Source organism: Pseudorasbora parva, chromosome 17 (assembly GCF_024679245.1).
Source record: "Pseudorasbora parva isolate DD20220531a chromosome 17, ASM2467924v1, whole genome shotgun sequence".
Taxonomy (NCBI): domain Eukaryota; kingdom Metazoa; phylum Chordata; class Actinopteri; order Cypriniformes; family Gobionidae; genus Pseudorasbora; species Pseudorasbora parva.
In genome coordinates this window covers 17,145,182-17,171,126 of record NC_090188.1, presented here as the reverse complement: position 1 = coordinate 17,171,126, position 25,945 = coordinate 17,145,182, and the positions used below count along the sequence as shown (strand labels likewise).

At 37.1% G+C, this 25,945-nt stretch overlaps 2 protein-coding genes across 2 annotated transcripts; both read left to right on the top strand.

Annotated features, from left to right (window-relative positions):
• Positions 1-5,927: 5,927 nt before the first annotated feature.
• kifbp (kinesin family binding protein) lies at positions 5,928-14,354 on the top strand. Its single transcript, XM_067421842.1, has 7 exons — positions 5,928-6,417; positions 6,533-6,631; positions 10,671-10,750; positions 10,839-11,022; positions 11,223-11,316; positions 12,929-13,041; positions 13,133-14,354. Exons 1-7 carry the CDS (start codon positions 5,971-5,973, stop codon positions 14,009-14,011), a joined length of 1,896 nt encoding a protein of 631 aa, XP_067277943.1. The 5' UTR covers positions 5,928-5,970; the 3' UTR covers positions 14,012-14,354.
• Positions 14,355-17,211: 2,857 nt separating this feature from the next.
• srgn (serglycin) lies at positions 17,212-21,831 on the top strand. The gene is made up of 3 exons (XM_067421985.1): positions 17,212-17,366; positions 18,413-18,551; positions 21,181-21,831. Exons 1-3 carry the CDS (start codon positions 17,288-17,290, stop codon positions 21,419-21,421), a joined length of 459 nt encoding a protein of 152 aa, XP_067278086.1. The 5' UTR covers positions 17,212-17,287; the 3' UTR covers positions 21,422-21,831.
• Positions 21,832-25,945: the final 4,114 nt, after the last annotated feature.

Here is a 25,945-nt window from a genome sequence, read left to right as displayed (position 1 = left end):
TATGCAAGTGGTCAAGTGCAAAGACCACAAGTATGGGTATTGTGACAGGCCCTGTGCATAAATAATTCAGAATAATTAACCTGTCATATCCGCCAACTCACAGGAAGTAGAAGAAGCCTGCTAGTCTGTGTGTGACATACACTGACCTGTAGGTAGCGCCAGAGTATCTGTAAGAGAGAGAGCAACAGTGGCTGAGGATGAGTTAATGATAAAAATAAAAGAGCTGTGCAGACTGCAGTGATGACATATTTTCTGTAAAATATATTAGTAATACCTATGATTTGGTGTGGTGGTTGTGGTGTTTTTCATATGCTTTAAGACAAACCCTGTGCAAATTCATAAGTCAACGCCTTTGTTGAGTATTTTCCTTTTAAAACTGCAGTGAACCAAAGACAATCTTAAAGGGATAGTTCACCCAAAAATGAAAATTTGATGTGCTTACCCCGAGGGCATCCAAGATGTAGGTGTGTTTGTTTCTAGAACACAAATAAAGATTTTAAACTTTGCACTATGCCAGTAATATAATGCATGTGAATGGGGTGTTTTTTCTATGAGAGGTAAAAAGCACATACACATCCATATTAAACCCTGCGGCTCGTGAAGATACGTTGATGTCTTAAAACACGAAATGAACGGTATTTGTTGACATTCGTTAATGCACTTTGAACTAACATGAGCAAAAATAAACAGCTGAATACTTTTATGAATACTGTCACAAATGTATTGCTCATTATTAGTTCATGTTAGTTAATACATTAACTAATGTTAACAAATGAAACAATTATTTTAAAGTATTACCATGTTATATATCTATATTTAAATTTCTAACATGAACTAATACTTAGTAAGTCACCATGAAATCAAAATGAACTTCTTATTTTTTTTTATGGAATATTGCAGTATGTATCCATGCATGCACAATGCACATACTTTTTTTTTTTTTTTTTTTGCCCTTGTAGCCTAATCTTTAATCAAATGTACTTCCCGTTGCAAAACATACCTTCTCTTCTCTGATGATGCATTTACTGATGCAAGGGCAAGACAAACTGTCACTCACATAAAATAATTTTTAATAAATACTGCAATTGTCCTTTAAAAATAGAATTAATAGAATAGATAGTGAATAGAATTCACTGTGGCTGTGGCTGTGTCTGAAATCACCTCCTACCCTTAAATATGACTATTTGAGGGTATAGCCATTTGTGTATAGTGGTGACAAAAACCATAGTGGACCTTATTGAGTGCACTTATTCTATTCCACAATGCACCGCAATAACGAGTGTAAAACGGATGCTCAACCAGATATACATAATATTATGTATATCTATGCGCTCAACGGCTAGAGAATAAAGCACTGTAAGAGTCACGCTAAATGAATAGACCCACAGACTGTGATGATGTATTTTACTGGTCATTATTATCATAAACCATTTTTAAAATATTTTTTTGTATTATTATGTAGGCTACATTTATAAAAATAATACTTTGTATTATATAACTTTTGCATCAAATTACAAAAAGCAAGTTATCGCTGCTGCAGGGTTGTTACTAATACTATGGGAGTGACGGTAAAATTACCATATTTCTCTCTTTTCACTGCCGTTATTAATCTCACTCTAATTTTTCCTTCTTTTTAAAAGTTGTGAAATCACTATCGTCGAGATTGTCTTTTGCTATTTGAGCAAATGGGTAAACAAAACATATATTTAATATATACTCTCATTCACCGCTATAAAAGTTAACTCAAGTATGACGAATTCTGCTCTGAGAAACCCGGAAATGTGAAAAGGGTCTATTCCCGTGCCTTATTGCCAGAAGATGGCGCCCACAGCTGACTCAATCATCCATCCATTTTCCAAACCACGCTGGTCCAACGTAATATCATACAGGTACACTATAAAAATCTTTGTCGGTTTAACTTAAAAAAGTAAGTAACCTGGTTGCCTTAAAATTTTGAGTTTATTGAAATTAATAATGGTTATAAAGGTTTTCGATTCTCAAAAATGTTAATTGTATTAACTCAAGTTTTAATTTTTAATTTCAATGAACTTACGGTTACAAATTAATTACGGTTCATACATGCTAGTTCCCACCATGGCAGAGTTCAAGTGGACTATATTAGTGGAGTAATGTGGGAATAGTGTATTTTTTATTTTTATTTACTTTATATTATTATTTATTTATTTATTTGATTGGGACAGTGCATGCTAATGAACAAACATGGAATACATGTATGTAAACATGCCGAAACGTAGCCAAGGGCTAATTTCCATCCTTAGTTCCCACCCCACGGGCTAAGGTCACACAGGTCACAAAACATTACAGAAATAAAAACTGACATCTATATAAAGTACATTGTTCATCATTAAGTTATCAAAAGTCCTATAAACATTATTCACATAAGACTCAAAAATTCATTCAGCTTCACAAACACTCATCCATATACACATGACGAAATACAAAAATTAAAGGTAGGATAGGTAGGAAACATTTTTTCCAAATTTGTTTAAACTTTCTTTATATATCAATACAAAATTAAAATGTAAGTACTCTGAAAAAGAAAGTATAAAAAATGAGTGTCTGTAGACCTCTCACGACTGTTTTAAAGACAGCTCATTATTTCCATTCACTCCACCTTCTCCCTTCTGGGCTCTTTCCAAAGCCAAGCCCCCAAAATACATGAACACGCCTCACCGGCTGCTCAGCTGGAAGACTCATTATTGACCTGAGACGAGCAGTGCATGTAGTGGCATCATGTCATAAACGGTTGTCTTTCAAACTCCCTCTGCACGCGATAGGATACGGTACACAACCAACCAGAGCAATGAAGGTGAAGCAGAGCTTGTTGATAGATTAAACATTCGCCATATCCGGTCGGCAAAACTCCGAAAACATCTTCCCTTTTTAAGAATGACTTCAGTGCCGTTCTTTGTTCTTTTCTCAGAGAAAAGCTTAACTGTGCGTTCACACCGCCGGCGGCGAGAGCAGCAAGCTGGCCGGAAGTCATTCATTTCAATGGGAGCTGGGCGGCGAGCTCCGGCGAGAGCGGCGCGGCGCGTCTTGGACAATTTGGGCGTCGAGGAGAGTTGAAATCAGCTCAACTTTATGGTAATGAGCTATGACGCGGTTCGGCGGCAACAGGCGGCAACCAGTCAGAATGTAGAAGTGCTCCGCTTGAAAGAAATCCAGAGAACGCAGGCCTGTAAACTTTGGTTCCGACCACATTAGTTCCCAAGCAAATTGTAGGAGAGGTTGATCATTGCTGTGCAGGTTTCCCTATCATTTATTACGAGATCATTCATAATGATGTGTAATTTGTTAAGAAGTCGCGCAACACTATTTTACAGGCGCTAGAACGCTCGTTGTTCAGCGGGTATGCAATTAATTCTTACTTTCACATTTAAACGATTTCATGAAGTTAATTTATACCCTACTTGTGGTTTGTATATCCATCAACATGCTTGTTTGATTTGCGGCCTCTTTAAATACAGTTTAAAAAAAGAAAAAACATTCAATCTACGTCAGAGCGGCAGCACGTCCACGGAGCTTTCTACAGCGTTGTTGTCAGGGCAGCAAGAGCGAATTTTGACGCTTTCGCCGGCGGCGGTGTGAACGCACGGTACCTCCCAAGTCTTCCAGAGTCGCGGTCAAAGCTGATTCAAAAGACCGCCGTTCGCCAGTTTCTGTGTTTACTAGAAGCACGCAAACGCAACTCGGCCGTCGTCATTATGGCCCCACCCACCAACTCTATACATCATGTGATTGGCCCGGCAAGAGTTAGGGGAATACAGCTCAGAAGGTTATTGAGAGTTGCTAGACGACACTCGCGGGCAGATTAGATTTGCTGCCGCTAGCGTGCGTCTAGATTTCTAGGCTAACATGCTTCATGAAAACATAAACCAAAAAAAGTATAATCAAAATGAAAGATTACCTGTCCAGCAGAAATACAGCCAGCAATGAGGCATTTTTCAGGTCCCTCAGTTCTCACCTTCGTTGAAAAGCGTTTATCCAAAGACTTTCTGTGCATTGCCTTTTCTGGTCCTGTCTTCCTTTTTTGCCTTCGCTGACTGTAAAACCCTGTATTGTGAATTTTGAATGCTCTTTCTCTGCCATTATTTTGCCTAGGTTTCTTGCCTCTTGAACTGCTCAAATCAAACGAGTGCGCGCATGTGGGCAGATCCTGTAGCGAAAGCGGTGGTTGCCATGGTAGCGAGAGAGTGACAGTCGCCCAAGCCAATCATTTGTTTCGTCCCGAACAAAAATAATGAGCGGTGTTTATTGCAGATTAAAAAATCTAGAGTCACTCGATTTTTATACTCTCTTTTTCAGAGTACTACATTTTAATTATGTATTTGGACAAAAGTGTTTTAGATCAGTCCTACCTATCCCACCTTTAAAGGGGGGGTGAAATGCTGTTTCATGCATACTGAGCTTTTTACACCTTTAAAGACTTGGATTCCCATCCTAAACATAGACAAAGTTTCAAAAACTAATGTTGGGCGTTTGATGGAGTATTTCTGTGTTAAAAATACTCCTTCCGGTTTCTCACAAGTTTCGGCGAGTTTTTTTCGAGTATGGCTCGACTTGACGTTAAATAGAGCGGAAGGTCCTTGTATGGGCCGTACGGGCTCTTCTCCCGGTAGGGTGCGCGCGCGCGTAACTAGAGGGAGAGAGAGGAAATGCACGCTGTAAACAGTCTCTCAGGTGCAGATCCAGTCGTCCGTGAACACTTATGATGCGCCGCGCTCCACTTTATTCCTATGGGTGACGTCGAGCGACTTCAACGCTTCAGCACAGCATTCCGGGAAGGCAGCGCTGCATTTGAACCGATTTGAACGCAGAAATGACGGGAAGCTTCAAGGCATCGCTTCAGTCGCGTCGCAAAGTGGATTTCCACGGTCACTGCTGTCACAGGACTTCACCAAATCATACCAAAGAAGTGTGTTTTTGACAGAGCGGTCCTGCTTTGGAAGATGCCGGTGAGTAAATCAACTTTAAATGTCTCTGCTATTGGCTACCGTCGCATGAGTAAACATCAGTAAACGATACGATCGCGTGCTTCGTCATTCAAATGCGCTAACGGTTACTCCATTGTTGTTCTGTATAACGTTACACTATTCTGACTCTGACGTGCAAAACCGTTTTGCTTGCTACCTCTAAGGTCTAGTCACATACAATAGTCCATAAACCGAATCATGTCCTCATAAACTGCACACAAAGGCCCCTAAATACAGTACATACCACAGAGACGGACATCCTGATGTTGCCGTTTCTCCTGTTCAATTTATTTCAGCCTCAGATTTGATTGTGGATAATTATCTGTATTAGCTGAGATAGATGGGTTTCTCCACGCTTGAGGAGGTCACTGCTTTGCACATTCGTCATTCTTTAGCTCCGCCCACACGATACGCCTCCAGGCGCTCGGTTTTTTCCGGAAAGACTCGGTACAGCCCATATTTCTTTTATAAATATGATAAAACTAAAGACTTTTCGGAGATATGAAGGATGCAATACTACTCTATAGGTACTCAAGATTGACATGAGATTGACTGAAACTGAGTGTTTCACCCCCCCTTTAAGATAGCATACAACATACACACTAATGTGTGGACTGTCTGACCGAAGGTGGTATACCTGTGGGGTATTATCAAGTCTCCTCTGGTGGAGGCTTGCGTGGTCTTCTGAGAAATTTCTTTAGTTTTGATAAAATCCCTCAGTGGTGAGGGAGCGAGGGAATGTAAAACCTTCCATAAAGGGAATGTAAATGAATCAAGGTCTATTGTGGATTGTATCTCAGCTGCCAATGCGACCTTCTCCTCCTTCCGCAATCCCAACTCCATCACATCCCGGCAATGAGACGATGTAGAACACAGCAGCATAAGATTTCATGGTGACTTTAATCTGAAAACAACTGCATTTGCGTCGTCACTGACCTCTGCTGGTAAACACTTGTCATAGCTCGGTGAAAACATGGCTGCCAACCAAAGCGCTGAGTGGAGTGCGGTGTGCGAGAAATTTCGCCTGGCCCAAGAACTCTCCGAAATAGAGTCGAAAAAAGACCCTGAGAATAACCCTTTCCGATCGAAATACAAAGCTAGAGATCTGTTGAACGAAATCCACTGTTCTTTGAAAAAAATTCAAAATGAGGAGGAGGGCGAGGCTGACAATGAAGCGGATAGTGAGTCCGGGCAGATGGTGGATGGAGAACCGGAGAATGATTTTGGGAAAGCGTGTGCTGGAGACTCTCCAGCAGGTCTGCAAGCAGCGAGGCTCGCGGTGGTGCAGTACTATCTCGGCGTAAACCACATAGAGACCGAGGAGCTCTCAGCTGGAGAGCAGCATCTGATGAACTGCATGAAACTCATTGACAAGTGCACAACAACACGGGAAAACGTCTCGCTATTTATACAGGCCCGGGTAAATATACACTACATATCTGAGCATGTTCTTCTAAAAGTTCAATTAATTGTGCATGTTAGCTCACTTTCTGACTTCTGCGCCATGGCGTATGCTGTATTGTGTTTTTTGACAGAATCAGCTCGGAATTTTGTGGGCAGGAAGAGATGAAATTGAAAAGGCGCAAGGATTTCTGGAGATTGCTGAATCAATGTATTTGCTCTACATGAGAGAGGTGTGTGTGTATGTACGATTTGGCCCAAGCCGTGTGGGCACTGGGCATCTTGCTAGTTCCGCGTGACGTCACTGTGACGTCGTCCTTTTAGAATAGACAGTTTGCTACATATTAAAGGTGCTTACAATATCCCACATTTTTGGAATTTTTTAGTATGAGCACTACTTGCACTATACTACAAAAGGCATAAAATGATGCAAATTGGGATTTACCTGAGTTGTGTCCCAAATGACACAGTAGACACTATATCAGGGCTGGGTAACTCTGGCCCTTGAGATCTACTTTCCTGCTGAGTTTAGCTGCAACCTTGATCAATCTCGCATGCTTTATCTTTCTTGGAAACCTGAAGACCTTTGCTACATCTGAAAGCAGGCAGCATTAGTGTAAAAAAGGTACCTCACAAAACTAATTTCAGACATGCTTCTGAAGCAGTGTAACGGTTTAATGATATGCAACAAAATAGATAGAGCTTTGGGGATAATTAAGCAAATATTTAATTACTACAATACTAATTTCTCGCTAGAAATCACATCAAAAGTGGAAAAGATTAGTCAGAAAATTTAAGAAAAAAGGAAATCCCGCACAAACTCACTCAGTCTGCTTTACACGGAATGATGCATCACGTCACCTTTCCTCGTATTCTTAATTTTTTTGTTTTTGCAAAAAATGTTTTTACATTTTTTACTTGCAAAAAAATATCAGATTTCTTTTCGGTCCCATGATCTTCATCAGGCATACACACTGAAGGTCAGGGGACTAAAACTTTTTTATTTTTTTATTTTGCTTTGTATCTTTTTATATACAGTCTCTGGGAATAAGGCATTCTGGACACCAATATTTTTTTTTAATTTTTACATTCATAAGCAATCACATTCTAGCCATCTGGGATTTTGGTATGGAGATAACGGTTAGGATTTATCTTCTTTAATAAAAATGTATTAAAGCTGTCCGTCATTTTTTTGTTTAAAGCTACACTGTGTGATATTTTCCCCATCTAGCGGTGTAAAGGTAATTGACAATCCAGTGAATATTAGTTTCTGTTCCTCTCAATTCCGATTTCGTTTTAACTCCTACGGTGGCCGATTTGGTCCAAGATTAACATGGCTTCCAATTAGACCTCATTCATGACTGCCATCGAATGTTAAAATGCGAAAAGCGAAGCTTGAATTTACGGGTATGTCCCCTCTTTGGCTAATGTACTTTCAAGATGGAGAGGCAACATGGCGAATGGCATTCGAACCCCTCACCCGTATGTATTTTCAATGGCATATTATAAACTTACGAGAATACTTTATTACTTGAAAGAAGTAAATATACATTAATGAGCACATATATTTTTGAAAGAACTAAGTGTTTTTAGCTAAGAATAAACTAAAAAAGTTACACAGTGTAGCTTTAAAAATCATCCAAAATCATTTTTTGAGAAGTACATAACCAGCCAGTGTTCAAAACTATCTCCTTAAAGGGTTACTTCAGCGATTAGCATATGGCTTTGTAGAAACCCTGAAGTATATTCAAATGATTGTACTTCCCTCCTCATATCCCCCTGAGACAAGAGATTTATGCATTTTATTTCTGGAAAAATTCCTCCAATGACGCAAATTAACAATATTTGCGTAGTCGGAGGAATTTTTGGCCAAAGACTACAGCCAGCAGAGGGAGCCATGTCTGCATGTTTTTAACCCATGCATGGGGGATGGGAGATCACACTCACAGCTGCAGCCTCCATAGACAGTAAAAGAAATGGACACAGCGACCCCATTGACGTCTACGGCGAAATAATGAAGTCAACCTAGGGGCACTCACTTCCTGATGGCTGAGCGAACTGCGCAGGCTCAGACTGAGCTTGACGACGTAGATGTGACGTGAGCCTCCTGTCTGACAGCTGTAGGTCTTCTAGTAGATGTGGAAAGCGAAAGCTGAATCACGTTGTTTAAATATTTTCTCCCGTTGCTTTTGGCTCACTATGGGCTTCTACCCATTCTTCCCCCTTGACTTTATCAGACTAGTCTCCAGGACATGTCTCCACGTCCCCCCGACTGTCTCATAGACAGTAAAAGATTGCCTGCGAGCGTCTCCTCAGGTCTATACGGTAATTTCTCAACTGTGCGACAGGGTCGCGTTGGTTATGACGCAATCGTTAGCCTATTTTTACAAAAACAGCTTCTGCGGGGCGATAGTGTAAGATACAAGGTAATGGAGCCTTTTATACATTGTCGTGTTTCTTTAGAAATATACAATGGACAAATGGAGTCTTTAAACGCCTCTGATGTAAAGTTATTCACTGTCAAAGTGACTCAAAAATGAATGGGAGTCAATGGGATGCTAACAGCAGGTGATGGCTTGGTTAGCAATGGCAGCCCCTAGGGGTGGAACGCTTTCCGAGCGCTAGATTACCCCCTTGGCAGCCTCAGGCATTCATGTAAACGCAGCTATGATGAGCAATGTAAGTGTTTTAACTTCTCAAATTAATTTCTATGAAAGTTAAGCTTCCAAAGGCATGAACTGAACACGCGCTGTGAATGTATATGTCGCGTGCATGGTTATCGCAGTAATCCAGTAGCGGTGGCTTTGGGAGTGGCCTCACAGGGCAGTGAAGCATTCTGGGAATTGTTGTCCTTCATCCCTATTAGACAAAAATAAATTTCCGTCTTTTCTCAGTCTAAAAGGCACCAAATTCAAAAATGATTTCACATTTCTACTACAATAATGACCCAGTTTAAATACAGATTCATCTTCCCAGTGCTGAAGTACCCCTTTAACTTAGCCTGATTCACAAAGGCAAGCTTGTAATATGTTCCAATTTGAGTGGTACTGGTAGGTTTCTGCTGGAAATACTTTGCGAACGACAACCATCAGTGACAACTGGAAATTCACCCGTAGCCAAAAGCAAAAGATTAGATTGTACAGAAATGTTAGTCTACCGGTAACGATAAAACACACTAAATACACAATCACGCAATGCTGATGCTGTTAACATTAAAAATTGTAGAACAAACTATAATAATAATTAGCTTGGTTGAATGTGATATGAGCTAGCGATTGTTAGATTCAATCACTGATGGTAGTGCAATTTATTGTAATGCCTTTTTTTCTCAGTTGGTCAGAACAAAGTGGCAGACATGTTACTTTTTCAGAAGACCTTTTCTGGTGAAAAATTCTTATTTTGGTCATACTTCCAAGACATAGAATCTGTGATTTCGAAGTACAGTATCCACACCGGTGCTGTGAATGAATGACAGCCACACATATTCCTCAACATTAGATTCATCCGTTCTGAGGAGCCGTGCCAATGCACAACCCACGTAAAGATGATAGTTGATAGTAAGATAATAACATTAGAGTCTGCATGACATGGAAGTTTCAATCTTTTTTTTCTCCTTTATATTTATATCCATATATCCAAATGAAATGGTTTCTCTAACAAGAAAAAGTGTAGGTTTGGACTTGTCAATTAGGGATTGAGTGGATCATCTCATGTAAGTGACCTGGTGTTCTGCTCTTACAACGGAAAAAAAAAACATGTCAAGTGGGAGGGGAAGTTATTTTGATTAAAGGTTATGAGGGCACGTGAATTACAATAAAATTATGTGCACGCCAGATAAATAATGCATAATAAATAAATATATTCCATGAAAGTCAGTTACTAATTTCATGGTGACTTTAATATTCATATTTCGTATTCATATTAATATATTTAATATTTCAGAGGTTTCCATAAATTGAATTTTTGGAAGATTTAGGTCGGTTTACTCATAAATGGCAGTGGTGTAACCGTAACTTTGTGGCTAGCTAAATTTTGTTCAAGTAGACACCTGATCTCTTTTTGCATAATTGTATGATTGATCAATTGCTGCATTCAACAGTTAAATATTGATTAATAATGACTGTTGTCTATGACAACACTGCATAACTGACAATTCGTATGGGAAAATCATTTACTACATAGTTGTACTTGTCTCTCTGCAGTCTCTACAAACTAATACTAATAAATGTGATGATGTTTTGGGCTGACGTTTGTTTCTGTTATGCATTTTAGGATGGTCAGCCTCCACTGGATCTTCAAGACTTTTTTGTGCTAGAGGGGGAAGAATTATCCCAACAAGAGAAGATAAGAAGGTAATACCCCCCACTCCTCACACACACACACCCCAATTCTGAAACCCTAATAATGTTTTAACTCAACTTTATCCCATTGTGCCAACAGATTTGAAATGGCTTATACACACACACTGTATTACTTGGCTCAAGTGTACAAGAATCTGCAGCAGTATGAGAGAGCTGGACAATACTGTCACAGTACACTACAGAGGCAGCTGGAGTACAAGCAGTTTGTGCCACTTGAGTGGGCCATTAATGCAGCTACACTGTCTCAGTACTACGTCACCAAGGTAAAGTAGCTTTTGCAGTAATTAACAAGGTACCAGCACAACACAAGATACACTGTGGTCCATAAAGTTTATGATCAAGCTCAGAGGATTTGTTTTTATTGTATGTTAATCTTTCAACCACAATATATTTTTTTTAAATGTATGTATTATCTTGTCTGTAGTCAAGGCCCAACTATGTCTCTGTTGTCCCTTTATCACAGACAAGGTATATGGAGGCTCGTCACTGTTTGGCTGCAGCTAGTGTCATTGCCACCCTTGCTGGAGAAATCCCCTCAGAGGCAGCTGCCAAAGAAAGTGGGTTTCTGTTCTGTTCAGTTCAATATGGTATACTGTGTATTTCCCTACATTTTTATTTGGGGATACACCGTAGTTTCAGTCCACCGAAAATTATCGGCTTAAAACGGCATTTGTATGTTTTGGACGAATTAAAAAAACGGCCCACTGCCCACACCTGAGTTTTCACTCTCCTTCTAGCAGTTATCACTGCGGTGTGTGCGAGACGTTCTGCTAAATATTCCGCTCTATACACATGCAGATCTCAGTTGCTCACTTGTTTCTATTTGCAATAGCCCTACTGTGCTGCAACATGATGGGGAAAGCTGGTAAAACGGCTCTACCCTCTCATTCACTGATCCGCTCCCTCTACACTCTGCTCAAATGCTCTGATGAATAGCTTTGTAGGGCTATATATTATTTGGATAATTGGTCAAAAATAACTCCTATTTTAGGCCTAGAATTTTCATTTCAGTGCATCTCTATTTCCATTTGTTTTACTGAATGCCATTTTCTGGTTGATTAATGAAAACAAAACTCCCTAATTTTAAGCAGTACACGGGTGGCCCTAGTTTCACTCAAAATACAGCTGAAGCAATGGTATTTAACACAATATGTCTCTTATTGTAACACTCATGCTTTTCGGTTGTTTACATTGCATCAGATCCTGAGGTTGTACAAACCTACACACTGCGACATTTAGCAAGAGAGTCTTAGACCAACTACTCAGAAATTCTAGAGATACCACTTCATTTTGGCTTCACTTCACAAGGTTACTGAACTAAACGCAACTATCTTTGAACGTTGCATAAAAGTGTTAAAAATCCTACATTTCAAGCATGAGGCTAATCGTGTTTACAAACACTGCCAATTCATTATGTCATCTTGGGGACTTTTTTATTTTTTAAGAATTAAATGTTTTTTAGTAAAGATGAAATTGATCAATGTGACAATGAATATATTTATAATGTTACTAAATATTTAAATTTAATCAACTCTGTTCTTTTGAACTTTCTATCCATTAGCTTCATGGTTTCCTCAAAAATTATTAAGAAACACAAGTGTTTTCAACATTTATAATAAGAAATGTATCTTGAGCAGCAAATCAGCATCTTAGAATGATTCCTGGAGGATCATGTGACACTGAAGACTGGAGTAATGATGTTGAACATGCAGCTTTGCATCACAGGATTAAATAACATTTTAAAATATATTAAAAAGTTATTTTAAATTGTAATAATATTTCACTGTACTGCTGCTGCAGAGCAAGTACAGGACTTGCTACTGCCAATACATACATGACAAACTGCTGTGAGCAAGCAAGACATGCTGCTGCTGTACAATATACTGTACTAGTATTACCCGTAGTAGATCTATACAGGTGGAGGTGGGGAAGGTGGAGGGTTTCTAATGCTGACTGAGTATTTGAAGGTTGAGCAGTGAGCTAGTTGGCTACTGATACAGCAGGAACCAGCTGTGCCTTATAGAGAATTAAGTGATTGAATTAGGGACCTATCAGCCTGTGTCATAGAATTGCATGACAGAACTTTGTATTTTATTTCAAATGTATACATGTAGGTCTGAATTAAAGTATATGATAAATTACGATAAATTATCATTAATCTTCCCAAAGGTGAGGCTGAAAGTGAAAAACGTGAAGAGCTGCTGCAGAAGCGAGCTGAAATTGCCAGATGCTGGATCAAATATTGCCTTAATCTGCTGCAAGATGCGAAAAAACTTCTTGAGGTAGCCGTCTTTTTTCTTTTACATTTCAAGAGATGTACACAAATTGACAGTTATTGTTTGACTTATCGGAGCAATTTCCATTGCTGTACAGGATAATGTCGGTGAACTAGACTTAGATCGGCAGGACGAACTAAAAAGAGCACGTCGGAATGAAGAGGAAGAAAAAGAGAAGGGAAGAAAGAGCGCCATCCTTTTTGGTGCAAGCGATACTTTTGACTCAATTTGCAGCCTGGAAGAGAAAGTTAGCAGCATACTTCCACTGGACTTTGAAGAAGCACGCGGCATCTTCCTGGTGGGTCAAGGCTATGTAGCTCAGGCCAAAGAGTATTTTGCTATGGATGGTCACGTGACAGACCACATTGAGATCTTGCAGGACCATAGCGCTCTCTTCAAGGTCCTGGCCTTCTTTGAACAGGATCTGGAACGGCGCTGTAAGATGCACAAACGTCGCGTCGACATGCTGGAGCCAATCTGCAAGGATTTGAATGCTCAGTACTATTTGTTAATCTGCCGGCAGTTGCAGTTTGAACTTGCAGAAACCTATTACGAGATGATGGACCTGAAGTTAGCTGCGGCCGACAAGCAGGATCAGCCAGACGTGCACACCATAAAGAAGTTTAACCACTTGTGTTCCTCGTCCACAATGTATTATCAGATGTTCCTCGACTCTATCCGATCACCAGAGGGCAAGTTTCCTGAAAAGCTCGAGGATGACCTGCTGAGGCCTGCGTTGGTGGCCAAATTCCGTGTCGCCAGATTACAGTCCAAGCTTATTTCCAGTAACCCGGCTTCTCAACTTGAGAATCTCGGCCTATCGCTGGAGTCGTACAAGTTCGTAGTGCAATACTGCGAGGAGAATCCAGAAGCCAAGGCGGCAGTTGAAACCGAGCTAGAGCTGAGTGCGGAGATGGTCTCCCTGCTTCCTCTGAAGATCAACAGAATTAAATCCAAAATGGCCACCTCCAACTAAAACACTGTTGAAAACATTGTATTGTAACGCCTCGCATAAATATGAACAACTGACTACTACACACTACCCCTTGTTTGATGCCACACCTAAATGTATCTAATGAGCCTTCACAGGACCACCATGTAAGAAACTCGTTCAGCCTTTGCAAATGTTGATGTGAACTGATGTAACCGCATGATTTACAGACATTAATTTATTTTTTAAAGTGCAATGTACAATTTTCTTTAATGCAGTGTGACGCTTTTAACATATTATGATGGGTATGTTTAGCAAGCCCAATATAGAAGATATAACTGTACTAATATTTAAGCATTTTATGCCAATAAACAAGCCCAAAAATAGATTTTCGTTTGTCTAATTCAGTCAAAATTGTATTCACAGTATATTGATTTTCAATTTACATCATTTTACACACACACATACACACAAGCTGGTTTGGTTTAGTAGCAGCCAACATTGTCCACTTGTAGCTGGCAAATTATCCGGCTGAATGCGAAGTGGAAAGTACCATAAAGTACAGTGCCGTATTAATAACATTTAATTGAGTTTGTGCAGCAAAACTGGGACAGTGAGACTTTTCTTGCAGTCATGCTTGATGTACATCTAACTTCTTTTCTTTTTTTAACAGTGTGTTCTTAATACATAGTTATAATGGTGATAATCATACTATAGAAGAGTTAATTGTGCAGTTGACAGTTAATTTCAACACAGTTGAACTATATGTAACAAACGGTTGCCCCGCAAAGTATAACCCAAACTTATTGCATTTCCTTCTCTAAATATTTCAGTAATGCCATCCTAGTGCTTCTCTTTTTTTGTATCCTGTATATGGTATATTCCTAACAAATACCAAATAAATACCCAGGAAGTTGCTGGATATGTGCCAAGTTTTACTCTGAGATGCTCTTTTGATATCAACAATTAAAGATGACTGATTCCTGCTGTAAATTATTGAATTCATTTTCCATATTATAAATGGCATATCCAATGTTTTGTGTCTATAATAATCATTTCAGTTGGTGTGATCAACTGAAAGAAAGGTTTGAGTTAAGTTAAATCAAAGAAACTTCCTGTCTGCTTGCTATATGACAATCAAAATGAAGAAATACATGAAATGTTGTCATTGTTTCACCTTGAGTAACCATAAAGAAAAGCAAATGCAGAGAGTGCAGGTTTTTCCCAGAGGCAATAGGATGAAACCATCATCACGTCAAGTCTCTGCAAGGATCAAATATTACACGTTCCGAGAAGGCTCTACCAAGCCAAAATTACACATTCCTTTGTTCTTGAGATACAGAATCTTTTCATTATATTTGAAATATGAAATGTCCTGTGACTGTGTTTGGGAGACACTCTCTCGGTCATCTTCAGTCAGAGACAAACAAACTTCAGATCATGAACTTAGCCAAGTTTAAGTATATAGTTTGACTGACACCAAACTTAATGTGCGTTCCATCTCGAAGCCATTTAAAGTCTGAAACACTTTGCTGTTGTAGAACACTTTTATCTACAACTACGTCTTTGATGTTTTACGTGGGACTGAATTCAATGTCAGGTTATTTCCATATATTAGATTCTATATACACCAACCAGGCATAACATTATGACCACCTTCCTGCATTGTGTTGGTCCCCCTTTTGCTGTTCACTGTTCCTTCCTTGGACCAATTTTGAATACCCCACAAGAGCTGCAGTTTTGGAGATAATCTGACCCTGTCATCTAGCCATCACAATTTGGCCCTTGTCAAACACGCTCAAATCCTTGCCTATTTTTCCAGCTTCTAACACATCAACTTTGAGGACAAAATGTTCCTTTGCTGCCTAATATTTCTCACACTCTAACAAGTGCCTTGATGAAGAGATAATTAGTGTTATTCACAGTGTAATAATGTTATGCCTGACTGCTACGGTATGGCCAAATTAGCCATGTAAACAGAAATTGAACAAACTCCCCAGCAGACAGTACTTTAAATATAGCTACTTTGTAATACAAGACAGAATTTCCCACACTTTCCTTTTGTGTATGCAATGGAAAACTCCTCTCTGTCTTGCCATATTGTGTGCTAATAAAAGGAGAAACCCTTGTCATTTCCTGCGCGAGCAAAACCGCTTCCTGCAAGCTATGACAGGTTTGTATGAACTGTCTTAACACACTCACATGCTGTGCACAACACTGCGCCAACTGTACAGTCTTTTCGCTGTTTCACATAGCTTACGTATTGTATTCAGATGCTTATATTTATAATAACATGTCCATTCCACTCACCTTGTGGATAGCAATACACATCACAAATAAAAACACATTACAATAGAATTCTATCATCCAAAACGTATATGTCTGCATGCAATCGCTCTTAATTTTTTATGTTATTATTGTCTGTTATTAGTATTGTATAATTTAACATTCGTGTCACTTTAATTAATCTATTTGGAATAGCTTCCCCAGCTCACTCCCAGATGAGTTAGGTCTTGGTTGGAAATAAGCTGTCAATTTATGGGTGATTCTGCAGAATTTTACCTTAAACTTGATCATCATAGTATGTGGGTTAATATTGCTCAACATCCCAAACATGTTGCAACAAGAACAAAAAAATAAAATAAAAATTTTTACTATAGAACCTGTCCATGATATGAGGCAGTGACTTACAGGATGTTACAACAGATGATTTTCAGTGATTTATAATGGAGCACAGTTATGTAAAGCCTATTAATTGTATTTTCATTCCTATTTTAGCTCATGTCCCACTTTTGCTGAACACAAATATGGGACCTCAAATTCTTGGCAATTGTCAAAGGAACATGCCCTGACAAATAAAACTTTAAAAACAAATGTTTAAAAAATACATAACATTATAATAATTATCTCTAGTTATCCCTATACCAGACTAGTTTTAGTTCAGTTTTATCCACTTCTATAGCCTATATGTTTTATGGATAATAACAGTTAATAGCACAAAAGTTCAGCTGTAAAACACAAAAACATCTGTAAATCAAAAACAGAGTTTTGTTCTGTCATTGGAACTTTTTCATATTTTTGTTTAGTTTTAATTTGACTTCTTTTGCCATCCCTGTTGTGTACATTTGAAACGACGGTTGAATTCGGTTTGTATATTAGTAATAGCTATTTAAGATTAAGAAACCTTACCAAACTGTTGTGGGCTGAATTCAGGAAACAGTGACGCACGCAGGGGCAGGGTCTTTTACATACTATTGAACTGAGAGAAGTTTTTGTCTGAAGTTCATTTGAAGACATTTTCTTTCACATCATCTGCTTTGCATGAACAATAAGATGGGATTTTACCACAGAATAACTTTGGCACTTGCGATAATATGCCTTTTCGGGCAAAGTGGACAAGGTAAGTTTGTTTTTTTAAGCATTCTGAGATCAGGTTTTGAAGTAGATTATGGTAAATTCGTTTAAAAAACTGCGTTTTAAAAACTGCGTATCTTCAGGAAAACTTCACAAGATATTGTTATAAATAATAATTAATAACTTAACTTGTCTTCCTCGTTTGTTGACTGTCAAATCATACATCGTTATACTGAAAAATATTAATTCATCCTGTTCTTATTTAAGCTGCTAATGTTATTTTAACGCTATTTTTGCGTAACGTTAGGATTTTTTAAAAAATATTTAATTAATTCACTATAAGTAAAGTTTTTTACACTAATGGTGACTTTGCCCATGCTTTAATTAAATAGTAGCCTAAATGTAAAATATTTTAAGCTCGAGGCTAGAAATAATAATTAATCATTTAGCCTACGTATTCTTTGATTCCGGTTTCCGTTAACGATTCTGGCTACTTAACTGTAGCCTAATATAAATGCATCTTTTAGTTTTTAGTAAGAAGTAGGCTATTTGGGGAAAAAACAATCTTGTTGCAAATACAGTCCTCAGCAGTCTGTTGCCGATGAGATCATGTCAGATTTCAACAGGGAAGCCACTAGTTGCCGTATATGGTTTTGATTCACTTAAAAGAACCGGTTCATTCGAATCATTCGTTCGGATAAGTTACCTGGCTAATTGTAAACGCGCAGCTTGGTTTTGATTCAATAAAAATAATAGGAAATAGTTAAATATAGTTAAATATAAATTCCATGGTGTGCGATATTCTTCGGCGGGATTTAATTATTATACACAATCAAAAAATAATAAAGCCATAAAAATAAACATAGGCTACGACAATAGGACATAAAAGATCAAATACCTAAAACACTTTTTAAATTTGTTAATTTTTTTCACAATTTGTTAAATCAAATCAATACAATTTGTGCTCACAAATTAATGACAAAATAAACAATAAAACAAAGAATATATTAGTAATCTGGTCAGTACATTATTAAAATGTCATGCCTGAGGAGTTTGAGATAATCTGTCATGCTGTATTTTTCCTTAACACAGGAGCCCCACCAAAAGGCAGGTATATGTGGGTGAAATGCCACCCGGATGATAAGAACGCAAACTGTCTCACACAGAAGGGCCCCTGGATAGACTTGGCAGGGCAAAGAGCTCGTCTCCATCCTTCTGCTGCAAAACACATGTAAGTTGTCTGTTAATTCCTTCAGTTACTTCTTAATGCCTAGATTAATGAAAAATAGTTCAGTTAAGGAAATGTGTTGTATCGTAACATGATGCATGTCACTACTGCAATCTTATCGCTACATATCACCACTATCCCTGCTGTCATACCTGAATCCCAGGTTATTTTCTTGAAAAAATATGTAAAATAGCATTTCCACAACCAATAATCATTATTAACAATGGGAACACTGGAGTTGTGTTGCAGTGTACTCATCCATCAATAAATTCAATACTATCTGCAAGAGGAAGCTATTACAGTTAGCTCTAAAGCTTTCACAGAAATCCTTCACGGACCATATATAAGGTTGCTGAATACATACAAGCAAGCAAGGTTTTAATATAAAGCATTTAAACAAAGGGTTCTGTAAAACAGAAAGTATTATAAGAGGCCTTTTTTACTACCTACAGGAAGTACTGATGGCTTCCTGAGATAGTATGTATCATATATACGTTATATAAGGGATAAGAAATGAAAGAAATGCAAATAGTTTTACTGAAAAAAATCATTTTCACGAATATATGCTGAAGTTGTTCAACGTCAGGGGCATTTCCAGAGTCATATTGAAAGTGAAGTTTCACCACATGATTCAAATCTGTTATCTTTTTCCTGGCAGTGTAGATTATTTCTGCTGAAAGTAGATTATACGGTCTTTTCACAGAAATATATATATATATATATATATATATATATACATTTTAGTGCTCATTATGCTTGAACGTAATTGTTGTGTGTTTTATAAGTGGAAAAGGCACTAGATAAAGTGTCAAATGTTTTTGTATGTTCTGATTCTGCCAATTAAACAGTATGAGAATATAGTCTTATTGATATCAATGTCTATATATTTAATTACTTAGATCAAACTATCCTTAGATTGTATTTTTTTCTACTCAGCATTTCTCATGCTGAATCACTTCCTTCCACGCATATCAACCATATTGACGTCACGGCATCTCCTTCCAATTTTTCACAATCTTCATAGCCTGAAAACATAGCTTAACAACGAGATAAATAAATGTTGAATAAGTATAGCATATTGTTCAGTAATGCTCCTATTATTCATTCACTGTTAGGTTTAATTGTTATAGTTCACAATATCCTCCTTACACATACTTTAGAAACACAATATCTGTCTTACACACACTAGAAAAAGAAGACAAAAAAGAACATTTTGAGACCCAGTCACCATGGAATAAAAATGGGCATGTGGGCAAAAATGTGTGTGTGTGTGTGTGTGTGTGTGTGTGTGTGTGTGTGTGTGTGTGTGTGTGTGTGTGTGTATTTAAATGATTTATCTGAACACATCATGGTTTTTAAAACATTTATCTACCCCCATAAACTTTAATCAAAAAAATGTCCCCTCCCTCTTGCAACACCATGTCTTCTCTGCTTTGACGGCGTGTACTAGTGCGAGGACGTAACAACCTTTCATTCACATGAGATCACAGCAATAGCAAACCACAGTCTTCCATCCAAAATATTCTCGATGGATAAAATAAAGTCAAAGCGTACATTTTTTCTTGTTTGAGAAGACATTTCACTTGAATATACGTCACAATTGGGAAGACAACTCTATTGCAACTTCTGTTTTATGTTGACTTAAAGGTGCAATGTGTAGTATTTATGAGGATCTATTGACAGAAATCCAATATAATATAATGCATAACTATGTTTTCAGTGGAGTATAAAAACCTTAGATAATGAACCTTTTTGTTTTTATTAACTTAAAATTAAGTTATTTCTATGTAAATACACCATGGGTCTGCTTAAAGTGAAGTCACCATGTTTCTACAGTAGCCCTAAGCGGACAAATGGCCCTACAGAGAGCTCGTTACTCTCTGCTGTCTCAGACGCCAAAATCAATCTTTGTCCTATGTCGGCCACCGTAGCTTCTCTATGTGCTTCGAAAAGGGAGGGGTGAGCGGTGGGTGGTTCGCAACCTTACCGCTTGATGCAGCTAAAATTTACAGTGCAGTACCTCTAGTGGGTAGGTCAGTGGGATGGTTAAAGAGGCTACGTTATGCCCTTTTACAAAGTCTTGATTGTGTTTTTGGGTCTAGAAGAGTTTTATATGCTAGAATGTTGAAAAACCACATCACCTCTTTTCCCAGTCTGTCTGTAATACTCTGTTTAGTTCTGGTCACTATGAAGCCCCTCCTCCTGACAAGCTCAGTGTGCTCTGGGTGTGTTTTTATTGGTTAACCGCTTCATGTGTTATAGAAATGCCACACTTTACCATACCCGCAAGTTTCAACATACTCCTAATGCAACTCAACCAGCCCTCTTCCCCTTTTTTGCATATTTCTTGGGAATCATTAAGATGAGAAAACTGTGATGAAAACTCAAGGCTACAATTGGTCAGAAACCGTGTATACTGATATAGAGAATAACTCCCTTTGGAGTGGACTTTGTACTTTGAACTTTGCTTGGAACCCTTTTTTTTAATGCTCAAACAGCACTAAAGAAAGCTGAAAAGGAAAAAAAGTGTTCATTAAGAAACCAGCCCCTTATGTTCTCAATAAAATTACAGGAAGGGCTTAGAGGATGTTGGAGCGCTCCTGAATTACTTTTGTGTTTTTGTTTTCAACAGAGTTAGCACAGAGGAAGTCACTCCTAATGTTGAGGAGCAGTCAGGAGAGGGTTCAGGTAACTCAGGCTCCCTGGACCCTTGGATGGCGGACGGTCCAGTGCAGGAAGTCTACAATAATGAAGAGGAAGCTTCGACTTGGATGGAGTCAAGTGGAGACGTTGATTACAGTGAATATGTCACACCTCGGAAAACAGCTCAGCTTTCTACACAGGATTTGAAAGACGACTACATTATTGCATAAAGCCCTGCATTATATCTCGTGCTTTTTCTGTTTTCTTTTGTACAATGTGAAACATACAGGATACTGCTTTTTTTTGGTCACAGATGTAATTAATATATATATTCATAAACTGCACCATGCTCTGCAAATAGTAATTGTATTTCAGTTTTCATTGTAAGGATCTATTTTATTTGCTTTTCATCCTTGAAAATTGTATATTATTTTATTTACTCAAAGTGTGACCTATGATCTGGAATTTGGAATGGAAATAGTATTAGATTCAACAGGGGCAATTTAAATAAAGGTTTTGGAGAGCAAGGAGTACATTTTTTAAACATTTATTTTCTTCTTCTTTTTTTGCCATTATTGTATTTGTAAAATATTCTAAACATCTGTTAAAAAAACATATATAAAACTTATATAAAAGACTATTTTAGTGTCTTATTTTGAACACTTCAAACCAGCAAAGGGGATAATGAACTGTATTCAACAAATACTCTAGATATGAGATGAAGTCAGCCATTCAGGCTTCCTGTTTTACCAGAAGTGTATTATCACACTTTGGCTGACTATATCTTGTTGTGTTTCCGGACTAACATCTCATGACCTGTTTCTCAGTGTCAAGTGAAAAAGACATACAATTTATAATAGTTCTGTATTTACAGCAACATTAAAATGATGGAGACAAAGAGGAAAATGGGTCAATGCAAAAGGTGCAAATGTGGTCAAGATGACACACTACCTTCAGAAACTATTTACACCCATTTGTTCCAGTTACAGTTCAACACATTGACACATTTTTTCCAGGTTAAACACTAAATAGTTTTTCAAAAACATCAATGATGCCAAAATGAATTTTTAAAAAATAATTTACTGTAATAATACTGTAATGTGCCTTTTTTAGCAGCAAACTCATTGAATATATGTATGTGAGAATTTTCAGTTTGTTTCGAGGCTTGAATTTTTAAGCTGCACATGGTTTCTATCAAACTCCAGATGTCACAATGTGAAACCTTATCAAAAAGTGGTGGCCACTCTCTCAAGAAGAGATCGATATCTCCACAGTTTCTCCAGTTTCAGCCAAAGAGCTCTTTTAATGTTAGTGCTGGCCTTTTGTTCACCCCTGACCATCACTGAATTTGAATAGACGGCCTATTTGTGTTGTGCCACTTTCATCCGTTGTGTAACAATGGTCTTCAGCTTCCCAGGAAAGTTCAAAACTCACTCAGTTAGGGTAAATCTCTTCAGAATTACTTTCAAATGTTTAGATTTTAGCTAATACAATTCAGAATATATATATATATATATATATATATATATATATATATATATATATATATATATATATATATATATATATATATAACATTTCATTTAAGTTTAAGTATAACTTATAGAAGAAAGAAACTCATGTTTTTAAATATTTCTTTGCAACATAGTCTGAGAAAATAGGTTGCTTAGTGTAGGATTATTTCTGTAAAAAAAAATGACAAACACCTTAAAATTGTGTGACAGGGCATTTCCACAAGGCTATCTCCCACTCGAGTCTATTCGGTAACACTTTACTTGAAGGGGTGTGCATAAGACTGACATGACACCTTTATAATCATGACATGACACGTGTCATGAACATGAAGGAGTTTTTATGCATGTTTATAACAACTGTCATTAAGTGTCATTCGCTTAATTATGTCATTTTTAATGCAATGATGACATTTCGGAGTTGTCTTTGTTATGACAACTTGACATAAACCAATACATCATAACCTGTCAGTGTCTTTGTCATGACAACTTGACATTACCAAGACAACATAAACTGTCATAAACAGACATGAAATGACATAGCAGATTAATTATCAAATTTAAGAAACTACTTAGCTTTTTGGGTTTACATTACATTAGTTGCTAGGCAACGTGGGGGAGAGGACGCTGGCGTTGTCTGTTCGCCGCTTCTCCACCCACAAATCATGTTAACTTTACTATTAAATTTAGATTTGATTTTCTTATGTTTGTGACTAGTCTAACAGTCAGAGCTACAATTGGGACTGTTGCTGATTGCTGGCAGCCACTGAGAGGACGTTGTTTGCCGTTTTTTCACCGCTTCTCTTCTGTTTTTGTTTGAATTTGTGGATGGTTTTGGTTTGAAGGACATTTGATGTTGCTCGCTGCGGCTGCTCTGTCTTCTGGGTGTTGGCTGCTCACTGGTGGTCTCCCTCGGGCTTAAACTGCATGGTGGCTGAAGTTTGCACCAGGCTAGCGTCATCAGCGTCCGGCATGATGTTGAGATGTAATTTTTACTTGTTATTCATGTATTGTTATTTTTTTCCCTTTGTTGCACTTTGAGATTCTTCGGAATGAAAAGTGCGGTATAAATAAAATATATTATTATTAAACTGTCATGTGGTTGGTTTTGACGTTGGCTGTCATTAGGCTATTATAATGTCATGATTTTTTTATAAATTTAATTTGTCATTTACATGTCATTAAGTGTCAATACTCTGTCAAATTATTTTATATCATTGTCATGAATATATTTCTTGACCTAAACTACAGTGGTACAAGTTGAATTTGTCATTAACATGTCATTAAGTGTCAATACTGTGTCAAATTATTTCATAACATTGTCATGAATATATTTCTTGACCTAAACTACAGTGGTACAAGTTGAATTTGTCATTAACATGTCATTAAGTGTCAATACTGTGTCAAATTATTTCATAACATTGTCATGAATATATTTCTTGACCTAAACTACAGTGGTACAAGTTGAATTTGTCATTAACATGTCATTAAGTGTCAATACTCTGTCAAATTATTTTATAACAGTGTCATGAATATTTAGCTTGACCTGAAATATGGCATCATAGAGGAAATCGTACAGTCATTAAAAACTATTAATATAACTCAAAATGATATGGCATAGACATATACACCCATATGATGATGTCTATGGTGGCACCACTGGTAATGTGTAACTTACGCTGTAACAGTTGTTGGCAGAGCCTCAGTCAGGTTAGTTTGTTTAGGTGTTTAATGTCAATTTAGTTTAGTTTTTACTTTAGTAAGTAAAAACAATTCACAACAACGTTATTTTGGGTTTAATATACTTTATTTAAACTTTCGCTCACTCTTTAACGAATAGTTTGAGTTTATTCTTACCATTTCTTTGTTTGTCTGTTTGTTACTATGGTTTGTTATGGCGGAGTCCCGTGTACTGGTGCACCGTCAAAAGGGGTTCGGGCGGAAACGTTGGCCCTATATATAATGTTCCGGCCTAGGCTCTAGTCGCAAAAATTCCTTGTTCAGCCCGGGGTGGGGCTCTAAAGACTATTCCTCTTATTTTTATACATCGGAAGATAATTTATAAAGTGAAGTCATTTGACAAAGTGTTATTTTTTTGTGTTTGTTTATGTGTGTATATGACCAATTAACGCAAAAAGGGGAAAACACGTACACAAATAATGGCCATTACACAAAATAAACACACACACACACAAACACACACACACACACACACACACGTATATATATATATATATATATATATATATATATATATATATATATATATATATATATATATATGTTTATTTTGTGTAATGGCCATTATTTGTGTACGTGTTTTCCCCTTTTTGCGTTAATTGGTGCTGGTCACCTGTGTATAAATTCATGCCTTGTGTTTTTAAGAGTCAGTTCTGTGAGAGGGCAGGTCTTAAAAATTAAATGATTGATTTTATTTCTCAAACTCCTTTTCATATTTTTAAGATATTTGAAATTGTCTAGGCTATTATCTAACCTTCTGTTGAAGCTGGTGGAGGAAACTTAAAAAATAAAATAAAACATTATGAACTGAAAAATATTAATGATGCTGTTATTAAAAATCTTGGTAATGTCACGATATGTCAAGATGTCATAACAAAGACAACTCCGAAATTTCATCATTGCATTAAAAATGACATAATTAAGCGAATGACACTTAATGACAGTTGTCATTAACTCCTTCATATTCATGACACGTGTCATGTCATGATTATGAAGGTGTCATGTAAGTCTTATGCACACCCCTTCAAGTAAAGTGTTACCATATAGGGTAAATATATATATATATATAGAATTGTAGAATTGTATTGATATATATATATATATATAATTGTTAAATATATATATATATATATATATATATATATATATATATATATATATATATATATATATATATATATATATATATATTCATGAATTGTTAATATATATTTTAACAATTCATGAAAAAGGCACAACTGCAAAATATGGCAATCCAAATTGTCACATAATTGTTTTAGCCAGGAGAAAATGTTATTAATTGTTATAAAAAAAATACTTTACACAAATAGGGTACAAAAAAAACCTGAAACCCTTAAAAAAAAAATAAACCAATTTTTATTTTTGTTTGCTTTTAGGCTCAATTTTATAGAATGTTTGCCATTTGTGCAACCTATTACCAAAATTTGAGATTTCAAAAGATATAAACACGATTAATTTTAATATTCTAACAATAAATATCTA